Raw genomic sequence first — 24,139 nt, forward strand, 5'->3', positions numbered from 1 at the left:
TTCTCTGGGATGTTGTGAACCTCAGAAAACCCATTCATCATTCTCTGCCTTGCATTTGCTGTGAGGAACAATGTTTTCTTCTTGCTTGCTGGATTAGCCCAAACAATTTTTACTTTTTTTTTCCTCTTGAAAACATAGCTTCATACATAGCTTCTAGCCAGGAAACATTCTGGGATTTCATTTGGAAGGTTTTAAGCTTGGGATGGATGGGGAATAGACAAACAAGTTAACTCACTTGACATCTGCTGCTAAAGTTGATGTACGTAAATGTGTCAAAATTATTTTGGCTGCCTGCAGAAGAGGGAAATACTATCATAAATTCAGTAGTGTTTTGTTTGTCCTGTCATCCAGGGTTGCTGATTCAACTGATGGTTGCTGGTTAAGAGAGTGAGTTTGGTTTCCTGTGTATCTGCCCCTGACTATAAGCAGGGTAGATTCTGACAGTGATATCACCAAGATATGAAGTATGAAAATAGGACTTGAGTAATTTAGAAATCACTTTTTTTGTAAGACTGAGATTCTAGTAAGTAGGTGGGTCTTTTCTCCAAAAGGAGTTAAATCAGAAGCAATTAAGTTCAATTGTAAAGCTTTAAATGTAGAATTTATCCTTCTGAGTTGGCATTTTCATTTAGTATTTACATATTCATTTTACTGTTTACGTGTCTTTAAATTATTAGGGCAGGAACATGGGTTTTGAGATCTTCAGATAATGAAAAAAGACTGAATACTGTGTTTCTTTAGTGTATCCCACAGAACACAACCATTAAATAAGTTAGAGTTTGAACTTGGTAGCCTTAAAAGTGTGGTAACACTTTTAAGCCTTTGTGCAGTCGAGTCTCTTGGTTTTTAGATGTTTGCCAGAGGCTTTCAGTAAGATTAGACCTGTACCAGCTAATATCAGGGTAGGGCTCTTGAGATGATGCAGAGTTTGCCAAAGCACATGTCTGATGATACCTCAGGTAGAAAATAGTAAGAATGCATGAGCAAAAATAAATATTACTAATAATTAGTGTTTAACTTTTAAGGTTTAATTAGGACATGCTGTGCTGAACTAGCATGAGGAGGTTTGAAAACTATTACATTATGTGCATCTAGGGCAGCAGGGGAAGGGATCTTTTAAACCCACGTTTCTCCTTTATGGATGATGTTGCAATTAACCCAAGAATCTTTGAAGTTATCATTAGTCTAATCTTTAAACCGGGAGAAATGTGGAAGTTGTTCTGTGACAACATGATGGACAGTAATAAAACTTGAGGAACTGGAGTTAGAGCTTTCTGGATAAGGCATGGATTCTTGGGTGCTTTGGGAAATTCCCAGCGGCAGTCTTAGACTTTGTTAATACACATTCAAGAAATTAAGCACAAAAGATTTTGTTTCTTGTGTGATAAATCCTACTTAGTACACATTAGTATCTTTATGTTCTTAATGCTAAGATAATATTAATCTTAGAAAAGCCTTTGTGTCATACAAATATAATATATAATACATTTGTACTTGCTTTTCACTTACATGCAGGATTTTCTACTCTTTATCAAGTTGCAGAGCAATTTGAGACTGCTTGATTCTGCAGAAAATGATTCAGTTGAAGTGCACTTAATTTAATCTCCTCTGTTTCACTGAGTATTTGATAAAAGATAATTGAAAATGCTTCAACTTGTGCTCAGAAAGTTGTAGTTAAATCAGACTTCGCTTTGCTCTTTTTTCCTGCACCGTATTAAAGGTCGCTAGTTCTTATTTGTAATGTGAATTATGCAGGAAAGTAAGCCATTTATGGACTCAGTTCAGAACTGATGGTGCACTTGGTTAAATGTGCATCTAAAATGTATTTGTTGCATTAATCTGTCTTACAGTGTGAACACTGAATTGGTAATATGAGGAAGATATTGCTGGCTGCCAGGTGATTAATAATTGATTCAACATCTGATGAATTCTTGATTTTCCTAACTGTCTTTTAATTCATTTGTAGAAGTAACTCAGAGAGGTTGGGAGCAGTACATGAAAGGTTGGGATTGTTTTTGCTGCAAATTCAATAGACTGTAGTTTGCTGGGAGGCAAACTGGCGCCGGTTCTGACTTCACAGTTATCATCCCAGTCATTACCATCCTCTTGGCAGTAGAAAGAGTGAAAAAGGTAACTCTTGTATTACTTGCATGTCCACAATTTTTTTTTGTTTTTCCTCAGGGCTTCTTTAGTGACTCTAATTCAGTGTAGGTTGTTCTGTGTTTTTTCCCCAGAAGACAACACTAGAAATATTAACCTACCTTCAACAGAGCAAATTTCTTCCCTTTTATTTGCTGCTATTTTTGTTAGGAAGCAGTCTCACTCTTGACTAATAAAATAGTGATAATTTTATTAAATATCTTCATTAAAGCTATTCAGGAAAACAGAACAGTCAAAGATTAACAAAGTTTGAAGGCGCTAGATAGGGGGAAGAAAAATCTTGTAAACAAATTATGAGTGTAATTAAGTGTATTATTTTTAGTTTAAATTAAATATTTTTTTTTTTTTTTGGCAGTTGAGGTGAAATATATTCTTCCCTTACATAGGAAAAAAAACCCTAAAACAACAACAGCAAAACCATCCCACCAACAACTTTTTTTTCAGAGAGTCCAACAGATTATAGGTGGCCACTGGTGGGTGATAAGTGGAATGCATGGAACTCGTTACAGTTGGAGTGCTGGCTGGGTTTTGGAGAGTAATGGCTACGCAGACACCCCCAGGTCACAGAAGTTTATTGCATTGCAATAAAAAGATGTCAATGAGACTTCAGTGTTCACAATGATACATTTTCAAAACCAAATTAGATGAAAATCACTTAGGCCTTTGCAGCTCCCATTGAGATTTTCTGTGTTAGGTGACAGGAATCAGTCCTCTTAAGTAAGTCTGATGCAATGCAGTATAAGCATTGTGAAAAATACAACTTTGTTTTGTAGTAATTTTGATGTTTTAGTATATGGGGAAGGGAGGAAGCAGAGTCAGAGAGGCAGATTTTGTAGGGTTTTTAGATGAATATTACTAGAAAAATGTGAAGTTAATGGCAAAGGATAGGCTTTGCTCTGTATTAGAACTGGAACCTGATTAATAGACTGGGAACGTTTTGGTCTCAAATAGGTTTGTGGTTTTTTTTCTTTTTTTTTTTTTTCTCACATCTACTGCATAGTTTGCAAGGAGCTAGTGTTAACAAGTATAAAAAAGTAGTTTTGTGTATTTCGTCATAGCAAGCTCTGTAGGGGAGAAAAACTGTTTCAGTGCAGGGGTGGTTATTGATCTCTGTTGACTAATTATAAATTTATTTCTTGTTAAGCTATTTTCTTTTTATACTGGAATACTTAATCTTTTCTGTGAAGTTCATACAATAGGTTAATAATGCAGCTCTTAAGCTGCATTTACATGGAAGTTCTGTAGGCCATTCTGGAAAGCTGCAGTTAAGCTGCAGTTAAGAAAAGCAGACATTTCACTCTGCTTACTATCTGTTTTGTCACAGATATAAAAAAGCTATTAAAAAGTGTGGAAGCCAGTTTAAATATTATTTTGGCTCTCCAGTCCTTAGCATGGGGAGGAGACAGGCATCTGTCCCTCAGAGGGCCCTTACTGGCATTGTCTGCCTGGGTTTAATTTGTTTGTAAGCATTTTTTTTTTGTGGAACAGGAAGGGCTTTTGCAAGACCCATCTTCTCCCTCAAGTTCTCTGGTGATAAAAGAAAACATTTCACTACTTCAAGCTTGGAGCTGGCCACTGGCTGCCCATAAAACGTGGGAGATTCCTGTGTTCTCCTCTCTGAGCAATATTATTTTAGGAGATAATGGTTTTGCTGGAGATAACTCTGAACAGAGGCAAGGCTGGTGTAGTGATTTGGGTCCAGGTGAATGTAGCCTGTACTGGGGAGTTTCTTCTGGTATACCCTTTGGGTATAATGCATTACATAAAAGGTTTTGAGGATCCAATTTGTCTGGGGTACTCACAGCCCTGAGATGCATTTCTTTTTAACTATTCCCTCAAAAACATCTCATGTGGAATAGATGTTTTTGGTGTTTGTGTGCTTTTGGGGATTTGTGCTTGTATTTGTATTGATCAAGAGTTAGTATAGTTTAGAAGCCTTGGAGCCATTCAGTGTTGGCTAAATCTGATTCTTGAGGCTTTTGGGAGCATGTGGATTAGTATCCATTACTTTTTGAATTCAGATGGAATTTTGTGTGGAGAGACTTTTAAGACACATACCCAAACTTCTACAAAACTAGTCCAGTTTCTTAGGGCAGCACTGTCAGAAGTGACCACTTGTTCATATCAATGCAGTGTAGTGTTACCTGTCAGTAACCTGGAAAAGCATTTTAACTTCCTCAGCTGTGTGCAACATGGATTGTTTTTGTGTGAAAAGGAAATACAGGTGAGGGTATCCTTTGGTACTTCTTTCTAGCTCTGTATAGCTTTTAGAGATAAAGTCTGTAATCTGCAGAGTTTTCACTTGTGTGAATGCAAACACAGACTGGTGAGTATTTAAGCTCATTTCAATTTCTGTAATTGTAATTCGCTTCTTTATTATTAAACATGTAAGAGTGTGTAACAAGGCCATCAGCAGTCTGTCTTGATACCACCATGGTGTGTATTATTTCCTTGATAGGTTGTCTGTTAAATGCAAAACATATCAGAGGTTTTTGTTTAGAATAATTGTGTGTAGATGAGTGTTATAAATACTTCATGTCTGTGTGCTGTCTCTGTCCTCCACACCAGTACTAATGCTTTTGCTGCAAATGGTGCAGGGTAGCAAGTTAGAAATCACTTCAGGAAGTGTAATCGCTGTAATTTTTGCAATTTTTTTTAACAATGCAGAGCTGAATGTATTTGAAAAAACTCTCCACAAAATCCTCATGATACAGGCAATGTGTAAGGCACATTGCTCAGTTTGGGATACCTCTGCAGATTGTAAAGGCTCTTCCTTTTTGTTATGCTGGTCCCCAGAGTAACTGTTGCCTTGGTCACAACATGTGAGACAAAAGGAAGTGGTACTGGCTGTGCAAATTGCCACTACCTTTCAGCTCGCTAAGGCATAGATTTTGACTCTGCCTTCCACAAGTTGAGCTTATGACACAGTGAGGCCCTGCCAGGGGTTTTGAATGTGTGCTGCATTAGAAATTTGCCTTTAAAACAGAATGCAAGAGGAGACAGCTCCAAACCTCTTAATATTCCTAAATTTTGAATGCCTTGGCAATTATCCATTTTTACGTTGATATTGTTACTCCATTGATTTTGGAGGCTAGCATTATCAGAGGTCTTGGAGATAGTTTTGTGTAGAAATCTGTGAGAAGTAATTTTATTGATCCTTGTTTCCTTAGTCTTTATTCAAACCATTACATAAAATTGCAAAAGAGTTGAGCAAGCAGGAGAAAGTCTTGTGTGTGTGGCTACAGATCTGTTTCGGGAGTGTTGTGCACCTGAAATATTTTTTGTTTCCCACTACTTGTTTAGGTTAAGAAGTATTCTTTTCCCTGAGCATCTCTGACCTTCCTGCAGCCTCTCTTGTAACAGTGGGAGATCTGCATGAAGCAAGAACAGTGAATTCTCTGTCCTTGTACTCCATCATTTGGTTCATGAAGTGTGCCTTTTATCTGCATGTCTTTATTAGATGCTTAGTGCAAGTCCATTGCTCAGCATGAGAAGTGACTGTGTTCTTGGAAAGAGGCTGCTTTGATTTGCAAGTAGCAGGGACTACATCTTTGAATCTGTTTGAAGGAAACAGCCCCATGTTCCACTTAAGTCAGAACTGTTTTCCTTGGGTCAGGGTGATGCACTGAAATCAAGTAATGCATGTAACAAAACAGAACAGTGCAGCGCTCTGAGTGAGAAAAGCCAAGCAGCACATCACGGATCGTAGATGCCAGATGGCTTTTTGGTGCTAGGTTGTGATTATGGCATGTTTCTCCAGGTCCTGCTTTCCTTCATTACAATAATATATAATAATGTAGCAGGTCAGCTATATTAGATCAGTAATATTGATATAGTGATATATGACACAGGTGAAGTTCTGTTTCTTACTAAGGTAGTTTAATATAAAATTCTGATGCACCTTACAGGTAAGCTCATCTCTTGATAATGCAGTGAGTTAATGGACTTGGGAGATTAAGAAGCAGTGAAATGTGTAGGCTGTGTCTTATCATTTGCAATCCATTAGTGAATGGACCTATTTATATATTTCCATGATAAATACCATCTGAGCTTTCTCCTCTGGCTCATGGTCCTTACTTTCATGTATAAGCAGAGATCTGAGATTTTTTAGAGGCTTTGAATCCTGTTTTCTGCTTTTGCTTTTTATGGTTCTTCATGTGAAAAATACCTTTATTTGTCAAAATATTCATTATTAATATTAATCTCTAATAATACTGCCATATTGCAGCAAAAACCTGCACAGTTGTCCCTCTGTTTTTGTCCCCCCTTAATCTTGTAGCCATACTTTGATCTCAGGTTAGAAAAAAACTTGAGTTCAAGGAGGGGTAAAGGTTCTTACCTCTGGGAAGGTGCACTAATACTCTATTACTTCTTCCTAGAGGAAAAAAGTGTCCTCAGCTTGTCTCAAAAAGTTATCTGCTTAGTGTAAAAGAAGAATTTGGATTCCTTAGGACCCAAAAAAACCCCATGTGTGCAGTAGGGGAATGTTGACATCAGAATTCCTGCCCCTGCAATAGACGAGGCCATTTTTACTGGTTCTAGGAAATGAGTGAATATCTAATGTGAAAGTGGCCTTGGTAGCCAAAGGCATGAGTTTAATTTTCCTGATGCCTGCGCAGCTGCCTAGGCTGCGGCATCACATTTCTTTTCTTGCTGTCTGATCCATGGCTTTTGAGTCATCTGTGGAAAAATATTTTGGTCTTGGTCAAGGTAGGGGAAGATGGTATTTTGACCTAAGGTCTCTCAGCCAGCACTTCTCTGGAAAAGTGGCTGTTTGAAATCTCTTTTGATCTTGGTTTGAAATAATAGTGGCCTGTTCTGCATTAAAGGATTCGAGACCCGAGATGTGACCAAGAGTGCCTGATGTCACCTCACCATTAGCAAGTGAGAGAGTCCCATTTTCTTGGTGTTTCTCTGGTAGCTGTGCTCTTTCTATGACTTTTTTTTTGTTGGGGAGAAGTGTGCTGGGAGTCCTGTTGTGCTGTGCTGGCCTTCATAGAGGCGTCACAGAGTCACCATGACCAACACACGATGGTGCACGACAGACCTGAGCACCCCAGTGCTGAGCTCGTTCTGTGTGTTCTCTATGTTTAGTTACTGGCAAAAAAAATATTGCTTTTACGCAACAGATCTGGGAATAAAGCACAGGTGTCTGGTTCTCTCACTGCTTCATTAAGCTGTTTTTTAAACTCCAGTGTTCTGCTTAAGAACAGGATGTTTCAGAGTATGAGCAAAATGGTAAATTTAGACAGATTTATTTTTATCTAACATTTATTAAACAGCAATTGAGATTTGAGGGAAGGTATGGTTTACAAAAGAGATAAAAGCATCTATAATAATTAAAAAGAGGATTTGAGTTAAGTATCCTTTTAGATACAGGACTAGAAGCTTTTACTGTGAGCTTTGAAACTTTCTGCCATGTGTACTGAGAAAAACAAAGGAAAAATGCTTTAAAAAAAAGTGCCTCTCAAACCACATAATGTTCCAATCAACAAAAATTTGCCTTTTAAAAATGTTAAATTTTTTTTTCTTAAATTCTGCGTGCGTTACTTTAAAATCAATGCAACTTTTTCCAGGAGTGCAGGTTAGTTGATGGAAATAAATGTGCTTTGATGATGAGTCCAAGGCAGAAGTTCCATGCGGATGTTCCATGATACTAGTGCTGGTAGAGGCAAGCTATGAAAACCAAACAAAAATACCAGGGCTGATTCACAGCCACATTGCTGGGATTAATGTCAGTGTCACTGGGTTTGGTAAGTTTTATTTAGAAACTGTGAGCAGGCTGAACCCAGTTTCAAAGCTCAGTGTGATCTGTTAATTCTGGATTAGAAATTTGTTTAATGGCATTACAGCATAGCACAGTGGTGAATTTGGTCCATAATCTTTAGTATTGATCTATGTGAACTCTAATAACATCACAGGGAAATTAGTTCTTTGAGCATGTTGGAAGAAGCACAAGTTGTATATGAAACGATTTGTCAGAGTCCCATGGAAGAGTTTAAATTCTTTTCATTAGGAGAGAAGGGCACCAGTGCTTACAGGGTTTGTGGAGGGCTGACTTTGCCTTCTGCTTATGCCCCTCCTGTAAACTGAAGGGTTGAATTCCCCTGTTAAATGTTCTAGTTTGAACTGTGGCATTAGTTTGGAGTGGTAAGCAGTATCTCTGATATCAGGCAAGAACAAAGAAATTTTACTAAGCCTTTGCTGGATTCCAGGAGAAGCTAGGCATTTCAGTGAGTGTAGTGAAGACTGAGATGGGGATTTTTTTGTTTCTTTAAAATATGGCTCTGTGTAACATGAAGTGTGTGCCCCTAAATCCTAATGCAGACAAAGCCAAACCATGCTGTTAGAACTAGTTGGTATCCAGACATTAAACTGCATGGGGGAAAAAAAATTACTAGTACTTCTTTATGTTGCTGTTTTTCCAGGTGTATTACCTGACCCCTAAATAAGAAGGGGCTGTTATTGGATCAATAATACATGTAGCCTAGTACAAATTAGTTTATTATATAATCAGGGGCAGGGCTTTTAAATGCATGTATATTTCCTGTCTATTGATTATGGCTGAACAAGCAGAATTCCGTTTCAGTGGTATTCTGAAATTGTTTTTCACACTCGTATGTGCAGAGCTTGGCCAGTTCCTTGTACACCTTAAACCAGTGTGAGTCAGTATAGATTCACTCATCCAGAAGTATGCGGATTTAAAACTTCTGTCAAGGGCTAGAATGCTACTAAATAAGCAAAGCTCTTTGGAATTAAAAAAAAAAAAAAATCCCAAAATTCAAACAAAATCTGAAACAAACAAAACACCCACACATCAACTGCTATTTCCAACTTCTTCTTAAGGTCAATTTGGCTCCAGCTGCACTTGGTCCTTACACATACTTATATTTGTAAGGCTTGTTCCTTAGACTTGTCTGACTGATTTATGAGGTTTTTGTGTATATCTGCTACTTACTGCATGTCTCATGATCAGCAAAATAATAAACCAGGTTAACATTTACAGGTCAGCATGTCTTTTTTATTTAGTTCAGACATGAACGTTTTAAATGTTTTTCCCACCCTGATATTTGCCGTATGTAAGGTGTTTGAGTTTGTTTGTTTCATCAAAACATAGCTTTTAAAAAAAAATTCAAATAAAATAAAACTTTTGTGATTCAAAGATGCTACTTGCAAGTCCTTTGGTCAACATGGCAGTAAAGTACCTTGGTCTGTTAGCATCCCTGCCCTCTTGTCTTTGTCCTTGTCCTTAGGCTGCACATAAAGTTATCAATTGCTAGGTGCCAAATAGCCTTAAATTTGAAATGTGAAATGTATTTTTTAAATGATTACTTAGTAATGCTAGTAGGAATTTTTCATTTCCTCTGCCCAGTGAACTTTCTTGTAGCAGCCAGGGGTGTGCTGGTGTTTCTTGTTCCAGGAATCAACCTCTGCAGGCTGACATTTAAGCAGAGCAATTTCTGTAATGTGGCATTTAAGGAGTGTTAGGAAACAGAATTACTCCATATAAAGGCTGCTTACTTGCACTTAGTCATCTCTCCTTTTTGGAGTTCAGGGCCAGGCTGGATGGAGCTCTGAGCAACCCAGTGGAAGGTGACCCTGCCCATGGCACAGGGGTTGGAACTTGATGCTGTTTAAGGTCCTTTCCAACCCAAACCATTCTATGAGTCTATGACTTGTTTTAACAAATTTGTTTGACAAGTGCCGGGCTATGTACAGTGTTCAATTTTTGGAAGCTAAATCTTGGTTGCGCTGGTAGAACAGCTTTGGAAAGGAAATGGTGTTTTCTTTCTGCTCTTTTGCATGTCACTAGAAACTTTTTAATTAGTCCTCAAAGCCAAGCTGATTTCTGACAGAATTTGCTAAAGGGTACCTCATTATGCTCAGAAGGTTGGAGAGGGAATTCTGTTTTGTAGGTGAGGGTTTATTTGCAGTCTCTCTTTTAGCTACCTTTGCTATATAAGACTGAAATTTGGTAGTGTCAACTGACTTAAATTGAGCCAAAAAAATCAGAAGAAAATGGTGCCATAAATTTGTATTGATACCTGAAGGTTTTCCAGGTCCTAGAATCGATTGTTTGGGGTTTTTTCCCCCTGTAGATTGAAATAATTTCAAGTGCAATTACTTCCTAATTGCCTCAAATTAGGAGCAATAGTGAAGCTTTACCATAGGAAAGAAATTATCCATCACTCAAGTGTTTTGAGGGATGGAGGACTGTGCCTGATTCCTTATCTTAAGTCTTGGAAGACCTTTGGTATTTTCTATTGTTACAGGGTTCTTTTTCCCCTGACTATTTTCTCCAAATGAATTGTTCTCATAAAGGAATTTAAACTCTGGGTAATTATTGTTCTCTGTTCCAAAAGCTAATAAAAAAAAGCTCAACAGTATTCAGTTTGAGGCCTATGGAAAAACTTGGGTGTAACAAAGTCGAAAAACAAACTTTTCTGATGAGGCCAGGAAGCTACGATCACATTTTCCAGTTTTTACTGTATGTGTTGGTCCTAACTGGGAATGTTTCCTATTGAACTGAATTTTTCCTCTCCACTTTATATTGTAGTTGATTTTTTATCCATGGACTGTGGACAAGAGTGAATTGTAAATGTCAAAGATACTTGCATATGATCTCAAACACAAGAAAAGAATATTCTTTTGCAATATTTTATAGGGATGTGTGTTGTTTTGTGCTCTTTAAGACTGATAGGATTTGTTTGTTTATTACAGTAGTTGGCCAAAAGATACTCTGGGAATGCTGCCAGCGTATAACCATGTCCACTACAATTTGATATTTCATACAGACCCATTTCTTTGAATTAGAAGGCATTTCTTTCTTGCAGTTGTTTTAAAGTGTACCTCCTTCCCCTTTCAAGCCTGTACCTCCTCCAAGGTTGTCAGGGTTCTTGCTCTCTGATGTGTCTGTTGCCTGTAAATGTTCTGGAAAATTTCTGATGTATTTTTTTCTCTGACTTTTTCTGAAAAACCGAAAACCAGTTTTATTGCTAATTGTTTGATAAGGACTGAAAATTAGAGTTAGATTTGGCTTGTTACAGAGATGTACATTTATCTATGCTGTTGATATCAATGCTACAATTTATTACAAAAGTGTTCAAGAGTGGGTGAGATGGGTGAGTCAATCAACTCACCAGTCAAGGGTCAAGCCACCAAGGGAATCTTGTGTGTTTATCCAGGCCTTGGTGGTTTTTATAACTATTCTTCATTTGAGCCCAGAGTAAGAATAATGGGCCACTGCTCTAACCTCTTGGAAGAACCTCTTTGTGTAAATTCTTCTTCAGAGTTTTAAAGTTTCCTGAGGTGAATATAAAGAAAATCAAATCCTAAAATAGTGAGTGTTGTTTTTCATGGGTTTTTTTAAGTGACTGAAGGTGACATAGCTACTTATGGTGGTTCTTTCCAAGTATAATTTGACCTGAATTTACGAGAAGATTGGTTTATGCTCTTTTAAAGAGTTGAAGAAAGGTGTTGCTATATACTTTTCTTATTGTTAGGTACTGTGTATTGTGGAGGAGGCCAGTAATGCCATGAAAAGGCCATAGCAGTTCCTGAAATGGTGGGAAGTGGTAGTACTCTAGGCTTTCATCCCATCAGAACCAGGCACCTGGCATCCACCCAAGGGCAGCCCATCATACCTCAGCTTGGTAATTAGACAGAAATGACAGGATTTCATCCCCCCCCGTTGGTCCAAGTTAATGGTGACTTTTATTGTCCTTCCTTTCTGTTGTGCCACTGATGCAAAAAGATCTCTATATGTTCATTAAAATGGCAGAGGCAGTTGAGAGATCATCCTGTCAAAAACTTTTCCATGTGGTTGAGATGTACTGGCATAGCTGGTGGCACAGTGTGCCAGTCAGTCCCAGCTCCACAGCTGGTCAGAGGCAGTGCCCTCCTGTGAAAGTAACAAGGGCACAGGGGTGAGATTTCATCCCTCCCTTGTGAGATTAAGGTTCAAATCCTGTAAAGGTGTTGTGCTTCCTGAGGTGTCATGGAGTTATTCTGCATGAGGATTGCTTGAAGTGTGCTGGAATGGGTTGTCTTGGAGTGGGACATTTCACTGGAGGAGTGAAGCCTACTGATGAGAACGCCACAGCCTTAGTGTCTGGAAACAACATGGCAGTGTGTTGGGATCAGTACATGGTTGTCACAGCCCTTCCTTTTACAAACACTGTCCTATCACAGCTTTTGTCCAAAGTTAGGCATGCTTCTCTGAGGCAATTCTGTCTTTGCTGTTATGTTCCCCAGTTATGACTGAAGTGTCGGAATATATTAAAAATATTCATTGGAATTGGCGTATTTGATGAAGCCTCTTATGTTACCTTTTAAAATTTTTATAATTTGAGCTTTTGTTCATCAAAAAATAATGCTAGCATGGCTCATCTCAGTCTTGTGAGGAGCAGTTTCCTTGCCAACCTGTAGTACCTTCTGTTTTTTCTAGGCCACAGGTGTTATTGCCTCATGTCAAATGGCTTGTTTTCTGTGTTGTCAGCTGAAATATCTGTGAAAGGAACTCCTCTCTCTTTTCTCTAAATTTGGTGTATGTGGGCTTTGTTGAGGTGTGACTCTCTTGTCTGCTCCCAGTTCGGTTCACATACAGGTGCTGTTACTCAAAGGTGTCTTCTTGTAACATTCTTTTTGATGTACTCTTTCTTTCTTTTTGCAGTATTGACTGGCTAGCCCAGTGAAAACCTCAGCTTTCTGTGAAGCAAAGTGTCTTGCTCATGAGTGATGTTAATTTAGTTATGTCTTTTAGCAAATAAGGTTGTGAGCTCTTCTGATTACACTGCAAGAACTTGTTGGCAATGAAGAAAAATTCATGCTAAATTTCTATAGGAATCCTCATAGCTGCTTCTTATTTTATACTGTAGATTTATTTTCCAGATTCTAATTTCCAACACTTTCACCATCTGGTGAGCAGATTTAGTAAAAACAGTCCTCAAATACGTCATGTCTTAAAATAGCAGGTGAAAGCTTGATCTTTTAGAGAGAGATTGCCAATTTCAGTGCCTACTCTAATGACAGTAGCTAATGTAAAATGAAACCTTATAGTTTTTGTTAGGAAACATCAGAACATGTGTTCCACTTTTAGCTCCACTGAGATGATTTTGGTTTGGCTCTTTTGCTGTCATAAATAGCTGGATTTTTTTTTATCAGGTGTAGACGTATTTCCCTGCCAAGTACACAAAAAACTAATAAGAACTTGCATATGGTATGAATGCTATAGTACAAAATTTTATATTGAAAAGAAATTTTGTCTTCTGAATAATTCAACTTTCTGTATGCTACTCCTAAAAAAATACCGGCTAAGGAAGTAATATGCAGGTTAACAAAGAGATTGCAGTGATTCAGTGTGTTGGAATCATTGAATCTGTCTCCAGAAAACTTGTGTATGGAGATGAAAGCATTATCCTTGTGGTGGCTGAGGAAATCTATTGAGAGGGGATGTTTGTCACATGAGAATTCCATGTCTTGCATGGCTGAGCATCTTTGGCAGTTCCCTTTCCTTTTTCCACTGCTTTGGTGAGCCTTGCACTGCCTGGGGGCTTCACTCTGTTCCCCTTTAGCAGCTGTGGATGATGGTGACTCATCTTCTTGTTTCAGTCTGTCACCTGAATTAAGTAGGGTTCTTAAAAAAAAAAAAAGGTAACGTTCCTTCCCCTTAGGTTCATAGAAACCATGTAAACCAGAAGTTCATAGGCAACTGTACAGGAATTAGGTAATGTTAAATTCATGTCTTTAGGTTGAAAAGTTGATCTTTGGCTGTGTCTTTGTGTTGTTGCATAGGTTTTGTCAGACCCAATATGGTGCAGAAATGCAGAACTCCGATTAAATAGTAAAAACTCCAGTATGGGTGTTATTGGTCAGCAGTAATGCTCTGGGTTATGGTATATGTTCAAACACATTATAAAATGGGTTAAATTTTCAAAGTCAGATTGCAAAACCTGTTAGTTAACTATTAAAAATGTTCCGGTCTTTAAAAATTATAGTTTTGTTGGCATTTCGGACATGTTTGTGCATACTGAGTCTGAAGGCTATGAAGAAGTAGATGTAAAAACCCCAAAGCTGCAGAGTGACCTTTTAAGTTTTTTGCACCTGTGGCATAGTGTCAGTGTGTTTAACTTGTGCTCTATGCATGGCTGTAGAGCAAATGTTTCTCAAAATGGAGAATTGCAAATTGCTATCAGACAAATGCAGTGCGTTGGGTTATTGAGATGTTAGCAGATGTTATTGGTGTGTTTTCCTTACAAGTAAAAAAGCAAGCATATATGTGTCATAAAAGTATGGTGTGCTATAGTTATGGTCAGCCATGCAGCATAAGTTGCATAAAATTATCGGACAAGTATTACAGGGGGAGATAATTTGGGAACTTGAATGTTGATGAAAGAGAGTTTTTCTTGTGGGCAGCCTCCTCTGAGAGTATTAATTTAGTGTACAGCTTCATTTTAAAATGAATAATATATAAACAAAATAATGCTTGCTTTGCCACATGCTTGTATTTTATTTATGCGAGCACACATGGTCCACTCTAATTAAGCAGAGCTCTTTATGGTTTATTTATTTGTTCCAGAGAGGCTGCTTAATATTTGAGAGAAACAGTAATGATGTCTGACCTTTGCAGTGGCTGTGTTAGCGATGAGATGGATTTTGCAGGAGCCTGCAAGAACAGTAAAAGAACAGGTTGATCTTTTCCTCTATTTGTTGGAACATGCTCAAGAGACCTGAAAGCACAAGTGGAAAATCCCCATTATTAAATGGTTAAAGAGAATTTTCTTGTGCTTTAGGATCTCAGGAGACTGTTACTGACAGGCTGAGGTCAAGGATTTTAAACTTTGTTTCTTTGCATTTGGTTGTGGTCCATGTTTTATGACCAAACCACCAGGATAGTGTTTTGCTTAGCCAATAGTTGTTTGTTTTTTATGCCAGTATAAAGAAAGTAATGTAAATGAGATGGACACCAGTCCAGGTTTTAAGTTTTATAGTATATGATTAGGCATGCATGAGTCTTGTGTGGTGGTCTTTGTCTCTAAACTTCTAAAATTATGTCTTATATGTAGATGCACATTTTATTGCCTCTCCCTTTTTATGGCCTTTGCTTAATACAGGTTCCTGCCTATTTTTACAAAAACATCCCCTGGGCCTGTGCCGTGGCAAGGAGCTCAATACTGGCAGCTCAGTACCCCACTCCTTCCTCTTCCTGCCTTTCCCTGGTGGCCTGCTCTCCCAGTTCTGTGCTCTTCCTCATTGTGTGTTGTGCGCACAGTTGGTGTCTGATGAAATTCTAGGGTTTATTTCTGATAAGAGTCAAATTTATTGCATTCGTTATTTACTTATATATACTAATACGATAGGTTTAAAAAAGCAGAAAAAGAAAAAAAAGAATGGAGAAACAGCTGTGTGTTCATATGGCAACATTGCTCTCTATAAAGCAATGGAAGTTAAATGTTTGTTGTATTTATAAAAGGATTTTGGTTCATACCGGCATTTGTGGGTGTTATTAGTAGAAATGATGTTTAACTGACTTCTGCACGAGTGTGACCATTTCTTACTTTGTTCTTCTGTGGAAGCTCTGTGTATGTTGTACATTCAAAGTTAATCATTCAAAGTTAATATTCTCATAATGGAAGATGCAATTTGTGGTCTATTCAGTCACTCATGTTTTTGCTAATTAATCATGAATCATCTGCTTTTGGAAGAGTATCTTTTTTCTTTAATTAGGTATGGGTACATCTTTGTTAGAGCTCTGCCTGCAGAACTCTTACAGTCCTGCAGCGTATGTCATTTTTTTCTATATCAGTAGGTTTTATGTCATAGCTTCTGTTTGCTATTGTCATTGCATCTGTGTTTTGCTCTGTCTTTATAAATGTAAAAATCTCCTATCAGCATGCAAGCATATATGGTAGTTACCTCAAAGTACTGGTGCACTGCATAGGTTTGTGCATTATCATGCCTTTGAGGAGGAGCAGTGGCCGCTGTCTTGCTAAGGAATGCAAGCTAATGGCATGTGCTTCTTCCAGCCATAGTGATTGCAGATATGTACCAACTTTTCGCCTTCCTCCTTTCTCCATGCTGGAAATGCAGGATCATTAGGACTAGGTAGTCTTCCAGGGTTTTGTTTTTGTAAAAGGTGGGTCAAGGCTTGGAGAACTACTGAGCTGTCACTCACCTTCTGTTTTTTAGAAAATATATTCTTTTTCTGTCTTATATAATAAATTGTTTATTTCATGAATTTTCATCTTTTCTCCCCTTTTCCCCATGTTTAAGTCTGAGAGCAGTCAGGCTTCAGTGTATTTCAGACACCCACATTCATAGGTCCCCTCCAGACTATTTCAGTGAATGAACTGCTGAAGCAACAATACGGAATGAAAACAAGATTGAGGTGGGGGGAAAGGCATTTTCTAAAGCTGTCTTTGTCAAAAATATGAGTGGAAAATAACTGTAACGTGAATTTTTTTTTTGTTTTCTGCTCTGTTACTTTTGGTAGTGTAAGAGAAGAGTGTTGGGTTTGAACTTTAAATAGTGAGAGTTAGGGGTTTTTGCAGTCCACTGCTGGTGCAATTAGAGGAAAACTGAAGCTCATGGATATATTGATCTACTGTGTTAGGGTCTCATGTCTTGGGTGGGGTGAGGCTGCCAGTAATACATTCCACAGGCGACAAGACCCTTTGGCAGGGACAGGTTTGCGCTGCAGATGTGACCAGCTGAAACCAGCCCTGTGGCCACCTCCTGTCCCTGCTTGGAGCTCTGGAACAACCTGACCTTCTTGCATCTGTGGCAGGGATCAGGATGATTACCCTGTGGTGGTGAGGCAGGTGCTGCCTAATGCCACTCCAACTGAACTGCGAGGCAAAGAGGGTTAAGCTGGGATAGTGTTTCAGCCTCATCCTGGCAACTGACAGCATCACCTCTGAGCCTTCTTGCTCCACCTGGCCCCAGGAGAGCAGGAACATACAAGTTTATGCTTCTGACCTTACTTGAGGACAGGATGCAGGTTGCAGCCATGTTGGCAGGACAAGCTTTCTATTTGTCCATTTATTTCCAACTTCAGTCTGATGCATCCTCTGCCCTGTCCATGCTGGAATGGTCTCTTCAGCACTGATGGGTTTCAGATGTATCTTATGCAGCAAGCTATTACTTATACAGGGAAAACATCTTACATCTCTCTACCCAAAGTCATTAGAGAGAGCGCTATCTTAGTTTTGGAATTTTAATTGGAGTTTATCTATGCATGTCCACGCACAGATATTAAATATTGCACTTGCTTATGCATTTTATGCCGTTAATGAAAGGGATGGCAATGTTCTCTATTTCTACCAGAGCAGTTTAAACTCTGTTCCTTCCTTTCCCTAGTATTCCCATGCCTTTTGGGGGATTTACTTGAATGTATCTACCTGTAATTATGGCCTAAATATCCTCCTCTCAATTTTTTATAAGCATGAATTATTTCTTGCATGTGTTAAGAATATATCTTGTAGAATACATGCACTTTAATGGTATCTTTGGGAGTCTATGTACAATTTAAACCAAAAATTGTAAGAGGTAGTAGAAAATCTTTGGTAGCATTGTTCTGCAGCAGAAATGTGTTTTGAAATGTGTCAATAATAGAAGCTTTTCTGTAAAGAGTGACCATATTTTTTTTGGGTTTTTTTTTTCATGTAGCTGTCCCATTTCCTCCAAGTCACCGTCTCACAGCTAAGGAAGTGTTTGATAATGATGGGAAACCTCGTGTGGATATCTTAAAGGCACACCTTATGAAAGAAGGGAGACTGGAAGAGAGCGTGGCTTTGAGAATAATAACAGAGGGAGCTTCGATTCTCCGCCAGGAAAAGAATTTGCTGGACATAGATGCACCTGTCACAGGTTAGTGTGGAGTTATGGTGATGGAGAGGAATGGTTGCTGGCTGGGACATGTTTGGTAATGCATTAGTGTGTGTGGCTTCCTAAGGCACTGAAAGGCAGCTTGAAAACCAGTTGTTCTCTCCCATACTTGATCCACTCTTTGTCTGCTACCACTGGATAATGGAGGCCATCAAGCGGCTTGTAATTTAAAGGGAAGGGTTACATCTGCTGAGACCTGTTTCTAAGGCAGGCCACCTGTTTCTAAGGCAGTTTTAGTCTTTAGGAGAAAATTACAACTACTTTCTGAAACGTGACAAGTTACCTGGCCTTTTGTACCAAGTATTAATTCTGTAATTGTATAGATGTTATTTATCATAGTAGTACTGTTCAGACAGCATTGGGCTCTGGATGTCATGAAGTTCAACTAGGCCAAGTGTAAGAACCTGTATATGGCTTGAGGCAATCCCAAGCACCAGTAAAGGCTGGGCAGAAAATGGACTGAGAGCAGAGGTGATGAGAAAGCCTTAGAAATGTTGGTGCATGAGCAACTCAGCATGTCTTGGCAATGTGCACTTGCAGCCCAGAAAGCCAGCTGTGGTCAGGGCTGCATCAAAAGCAGCATGTGCAGCAGAGCAAGGGAGAGGGGATTCTCTTCCAGCCCCTCTGCACTGGTGAGGAGACCCCACCTGGACTGCTGCATCCAGCTCTGGCGCTCCTGACGTAAGGAACCCATGAACCTGTTGGTGCAAGTCTAGAGGAGGTCCACAAAGATGCTCAGGGTCCTGGAGCACTTTTCCTCTGCAGAGAGGCTGAGAGGTTTGGGGGTCTTCAGCCTGGAGAAGAAAAGGCCTCAGTGAGACTGTTTAGCACCTTCCAGTACCTGAAGGGGGCCTACAGAAAAGAGGGAATTCTTACAAAAGCACATAGTGACAAGGCAAGGGGGAATGTCCTCAAACTGATAGATGGTGGGTTTAGATGAGATATTAGCAAGAAATGATTTACAATGAGGGTGGTGAGGCACAGGCCCAGAGCAGTTGTGCATGCTCCGTCCCTGGAAGTGTTCAAGGCCAGGCTGGATGGGGCTTTGAGCAATGTGGTCCAAGTGGAACTTGCCCAGCCCATGATGGAGGGGTTGAAACTGGATGATATTTAAGGTCTCTTCCAACCCAAACTATTCTGTGATTCTGTGAGGGAATTACGGTGTCAAATTTAGTGGAAATTTTAATTAGATGTTAAGGAAAATAAGAAGTGCAGAAAAAAAATTAGCAGTTTGTGTTGCCTGGGGGATTAATGAATTGTGCCGGTTGCAGAGCCCATCCTGCCCTTGACTATCAAACACTACCACCCACTCATTAATCCTCAGGAAATGCCTTATTTTTGAATTTCCTTCTCTAATTGTCTCCTGCCTCTGCCTGCATTCTGAATGCATGAATGCATTTGCTTGCTCTAATAGTGCCCTCCCGTATTTTGTTGTTGCTACTAGATATGAATGAATTTTTGACAACTAATTGATCTGTGGCATAGAAAGTTAGCTGGGGGAAAAAAGGTATCTAATTCCAGCCAGTTTAAACTGTGAAGCCGAAGTGTAAAACCTGGTTTAAGAAGTCAGGTGCTTTCATCACTTTTGCTTCTCGAGTGCCCTGATAAAAGTACAAGAAATAGCAATTTACTGCAGCGGAAGGGTTACCAGTTTTTATTGGCAGTACTGGTAGCAGTCACGAAAAACTATATAGAAATAATAAACCCTTCATTATCAGGAAACCTTCTCTGAAGCTGAGTGTAGTGTCTGGACTAGAATGATGTACAGTTTATTAAAGCTTGTAATTTTAAAAATGACATCCAACTAGAGGATTGTAGCTTGACCTGGAGAGGTAATGTGTATAATTTTTTATGTAATAATTAGCTTGTCATGCTGCTGTACGTTTCTGATGGAGAAGATGTCAATCATGTTGCAGCTTATGGATGAATAAAGAAAACAGAATGAATAAAAGGATCCTTAGTTGACTGAAAAGAAAGTTCTGCAGATTTTTTTTTTTTTTGACACTTCAGGATAAATCAAAGAAGTTGTAGAGGTGCAGTACCCTTGTCTGTAACTGAGTGTCAGACACACAGAAAATTCTATCTTTTTATGGGGGTTTTTTTGGGGTGTAATTTTTACCTTTTTTTTTTTTTTTAGTCTATTGAGAGATGTAGACTGTAGGAGGACAGCTCTGGTGTGTTGTGTCCCAGCTGATCTCCATAAGCCTGTGTTTAATGTTCTCTCCCTCTCTCTTTAATTTTTCTCTTCAAATTTTTTCTTAAATGCATTTGAAGGTGCTGGAATTGTTCTGAATTATATTTGGGGAGTAATCTTCTGAAGTTTACCCCATTGTATAACACTGGTGTAATATAAGTCTTTGATTCTTTTTTCAGTTAAGCCTACACCTTTCTTTGTTCCTGCCTTTGAAATTATTCTCATGCAGTGATTGTGATACTGCAGTATTCTTCAGGGTAGCTGGCAGCTACTTTCTTTTAAGCCAGCATAGGAAAGCTGGGCTCCTGATGTGTGTTAGCAGGGTAGCTGAGAAAGTGCTAATCTTCTGTATGAACAAACATGAAAGCTGTAGTTATGAAAGTGATCATCAAAAGAAGGAAGAACTTAAATTGTGGGGGGGAGGTTGAGAAAGCTTGTGAGGCATGGTTGTTGTGGGCCTGACAATTTTCTTTGTATGAGTAGTATGACAGCAGGTGACTGGATAAAGAGAGTATCAATTGTCTGATGATGTAGTGGAAGTGCCAGGTATGCAGGCAGTCAGGAAATAGCTATGCAGTAGAGGAAAGCTTTTTTCAAACATTGGGAAGAACAAACAAAACCACTGATAAGAGTGGATAAGAAAATAGATTTTAGGATTCAATACAAGAGAAGCAATCTTTTTGAAGAATGACAGTCATAAACCACTAATAAACCCCCCTAATATGGGATTCTTTGTGGGAGAGGCATTCATCTTTTAGAAATATATTCCTGTCACTGGCTTATAAGATGGTGATCATCAAAAAGAAGAAAAACAGAAGAGCGTAACTGTAGAAGCAATAGCATTGTGGATTATTAGAGTGATATACTTGGTAAGTGTTAAAGAATATGAAAAGTTCTTTCTTAAAGCTTTGTGCAACCATCCAGTCATTTGAAATTTCACTTATTTTTTTATTTTAAGGGGTGGTAAAATTGTCCTCAGAAGAAGTATCAGAGTTCTGTTTATAAGTCATGTGCAATGAAGTGGGTACATACAAGGCTTGAATTTGAGCAAGAAAATGATAATTGGGTGTGAGTCATGCAAAGAGCCTGAATGTGACATGCACAATAAATTATTTTGCATTTGTGTATAAAACTTACTTTGTGTCTGTGATTAGCTAGAGCTATCAATGTGATTGCTATTTGAGTTAATGCATTTTATCTGCAAATTTGGCAAGGTTATAAGCCTTTTGAAGTATTCCTGATGAACCCATTTGTGAGTGTAGCTCAAATTGCCATTGTTTGCTCCACACATGCACTACAGGTCTGGCTTACAGACATGGAGAGCTGTTCCTGCAGTTACACTGGGCTCCTGCTCACTGGTAGGAATATGAACTGAAGTGATGAGGCCATGTTGTCTTGACTGACTTCATCTGTAACCTCTTCACTTGGAGAAATGCAGACTTCATTTGAAGCTTGTGTGTTTAATGAGGTTGATCTACCACTAGACTACAGGTGTTCAGTGGACAGATGGCTTTATGGCAGCCTTAGGATTTCCAGTCCTGTATTATGTTCATAACAGTATAACGACACATGGGGAAATTGGCTCATTTTTAGTGTTTGTTGTTTGTTTTTTTCTAGAAGGCTAAGGAAGTATATCTCTGAATCACTCTGATGGCAGTATTTGCTGAAATCACACTCCAAAGTACACTTGGGAATGCCAGATTTATGATTGACTAGGTAGCCTCATTACAGAGGTTCATTACTATACAGAGTGATTTTGAGCAAGTGATATACACTGCCCTTTCTTTGCATGTTGAATGACTGCATGGTTTTATGGGCTCTCTCAAATCTAAAATATGCTGCTTGGCTACTGAACATTCTTAATTGCGTACCAAGAATGTGTCCCTTTGACTGCATGGGTGACTTTCTCTTTGTGCTTTAATGTGTACCTCCTTAAATGACATACATAACTACAGGATAGACCTAGAACTGTAAAATGATATGTTTATCTAATATCTATCATTGCACATCTTCGCTTGTACTTTTTAGATTATTTTCCTTGAGGATATTGTTGTATTAACAGATAGTGAATGAAAATAGCATGATACCTTTTGCACATACGATTGCACAAATGAATAAGCTTGTAAGATATGTATTGGTGCTTTAAGATAAGTCTTTTTTCCCTGTTGATATCTATTTTTAAAGTAATTAATGTGTGCTCTTTTTTCTTGTCACACTTTATATAGCTCATTTTTGTGCTCACTCCAGTCTTTTTAGCTAGTTCTGCTCATCAATACTGATGAAGTGTCCTCCAGTAAACTAAGAACACTAAAACCTAAGTCATATACATCTTCATAAAACTATACTTTTTAGTATGTGTACTGAAATGTAATGCATGAATATTACTGAGGCAGCTGCCTGTGTACAGATGTTTTCAACTCTGTTTGTGTGGCTGCCCCACCAGCAGTGTCCATGACAGTAGTTTCTGGCTTGGTGGCTGTTGCCAGGCTATGCACAGGCACAGGGCCCAGCATCTGTTACTCCTTCACTTAGAAAAAAATGGAAAATAGATATACGTCCATTCTAAACATGCTTCATTGAGGAAGTCCTGACTCTGTGTTAGCCTGTGTGCAAAGCTTTCTGAACTGCCAGGTGCATGCAGCTTGGTAGATGGACAGAGGGAGAGCATCAGGGAAGACAGAATAAAAGCTTATTCTTGTAGTGTAGAAAGTGTCTTACTCTTTGCAGAACTCCTTGGCCATATTTTCCTCTCCTAGTCGTGTTTTTTGCAGCTCCAATGTTTATGGCTGTGGTAAGTGCAAGGAAACCACTGCTGTTTGCAGAGTCCTTGCATCACATAATGTGAGGTAAGGTGTTTGTATCCTGTAGGTTTGGAAGATCAGTGACCAAGAGTCAGGTGTCAGGAAGAGGTTTTTCACCCTGCAGGTGGCTGGGCACTGGAACAGGTTGCTCAGGGAAGCGGTCACTGCAGCAAGCCTGTCTGAGTCTAAGGAGTGTTGGGACAATGCTCTTAAGCACATGATGTGGTTCTTTGGGTGTTCTATGCATGGCCAGGAGTTGGATTTGATGATCCTGATGGGTCCCTTCCAACTTAGCATATTGTACAAAAGTACTAACGTTGTGCACAGTAAAGGGAAATCCGCTCACTTGCACTATTATTGCAGTGTCTTTGGGTGGAAAATTCCATTGGCTTGGTTGATGCCACAGCATTATGGAAATCCATCTTGAATACTTGAATTGCTTGTAATGTTTGTGTCTTTGGGAGCACCCAGAGTTTTTGCAATTCAGACTCTAAACTGATGAGAGGAAACAGGTTGTATGCACGTATGGACAAGCCTGTGTGGGAACAGCTGTGACAACTTGGGTAACCTTTGGAAACTTTTGTACATTACAGGTCCATAAAAACTAGAGGGAATGCCCTTTCCTGCTAGCATGTGCCTTTATGATCTGTGAGGCTTCCAAATATTCTCTGGGTACATTATTCCACGGAATGGTAGGGTGTTCTCTGCCTGAATTTTTCTTTATGTACCACATATATTTTTCCTTTGCCCAGTTTCTCTCATTTGGTAGCATGAAATAACATTAGTAGGTTGCTAGTGCTGTGCAGGCTAACATTTGGTAAACAGCAAGAATTTCTAGCTAAAGTGATCAATGTTAAGATGAGTTAATAAAAATATTTATGTCCACATTATAGTAAAAGAGAATATAATTTTAAATTACACTGAATTTAGTATGCATGTGAATGATCTGATCCAGTCTGAGAGTAAAACTAAAGCAGTTCTTTCTGACTTTTACCTTTGAGGCAGTTTAAGATAAAATTTCAGCATGGAAAATAAGCAAGGTTGCTTATTAGAGACCTGCAAATGTTGTTAGATCAATCCATACTTGCACAGCAGAGTT

The 24,139-nt window shown here is 38.8% G+C and overlaps 1 protein-coding gene across 2 annotated transcripts in view; it reads left to right on the plus strand.

Moving 5' to 3' along the window:
- The window catches only part of PPP3CA (protein phosphatase 3 catalytic subunit alpha), a 170,596-nt gene that overhangs the window by 52,746 nt on the left and 93,711 nt on the right, over window positions 1-24,139 (plus strand). For both annotated transcript variants that reach the window (XM_005484710.4, XM_005484711.4), the window contains exon 2: window positions 17,827-18,027. In XM_005484710.4, coding sequence (XP_005484767.1) covers window positions 17,827-18,027 — 201 coding nt within the window. The remainder of the gene's footprint in view (window positions 1-17,826; window positions 18,028-24,139) is intronic.

Source organism: Zonotrichia albicollis, chromosome 5 (assembly GCF_047830755.1).
Source record: "Zonotrichia albicollis isolate bZonAlb1 chromosome 5, bZonAlb1.hap1, whole genome shotgun sequence".
Lineage (NCBI taxonomy): Eukaryota > Metazoa > Chordata > Aves > Passeriformes > Passerellidae > Zonotrichia > Zonotrichia albicollis.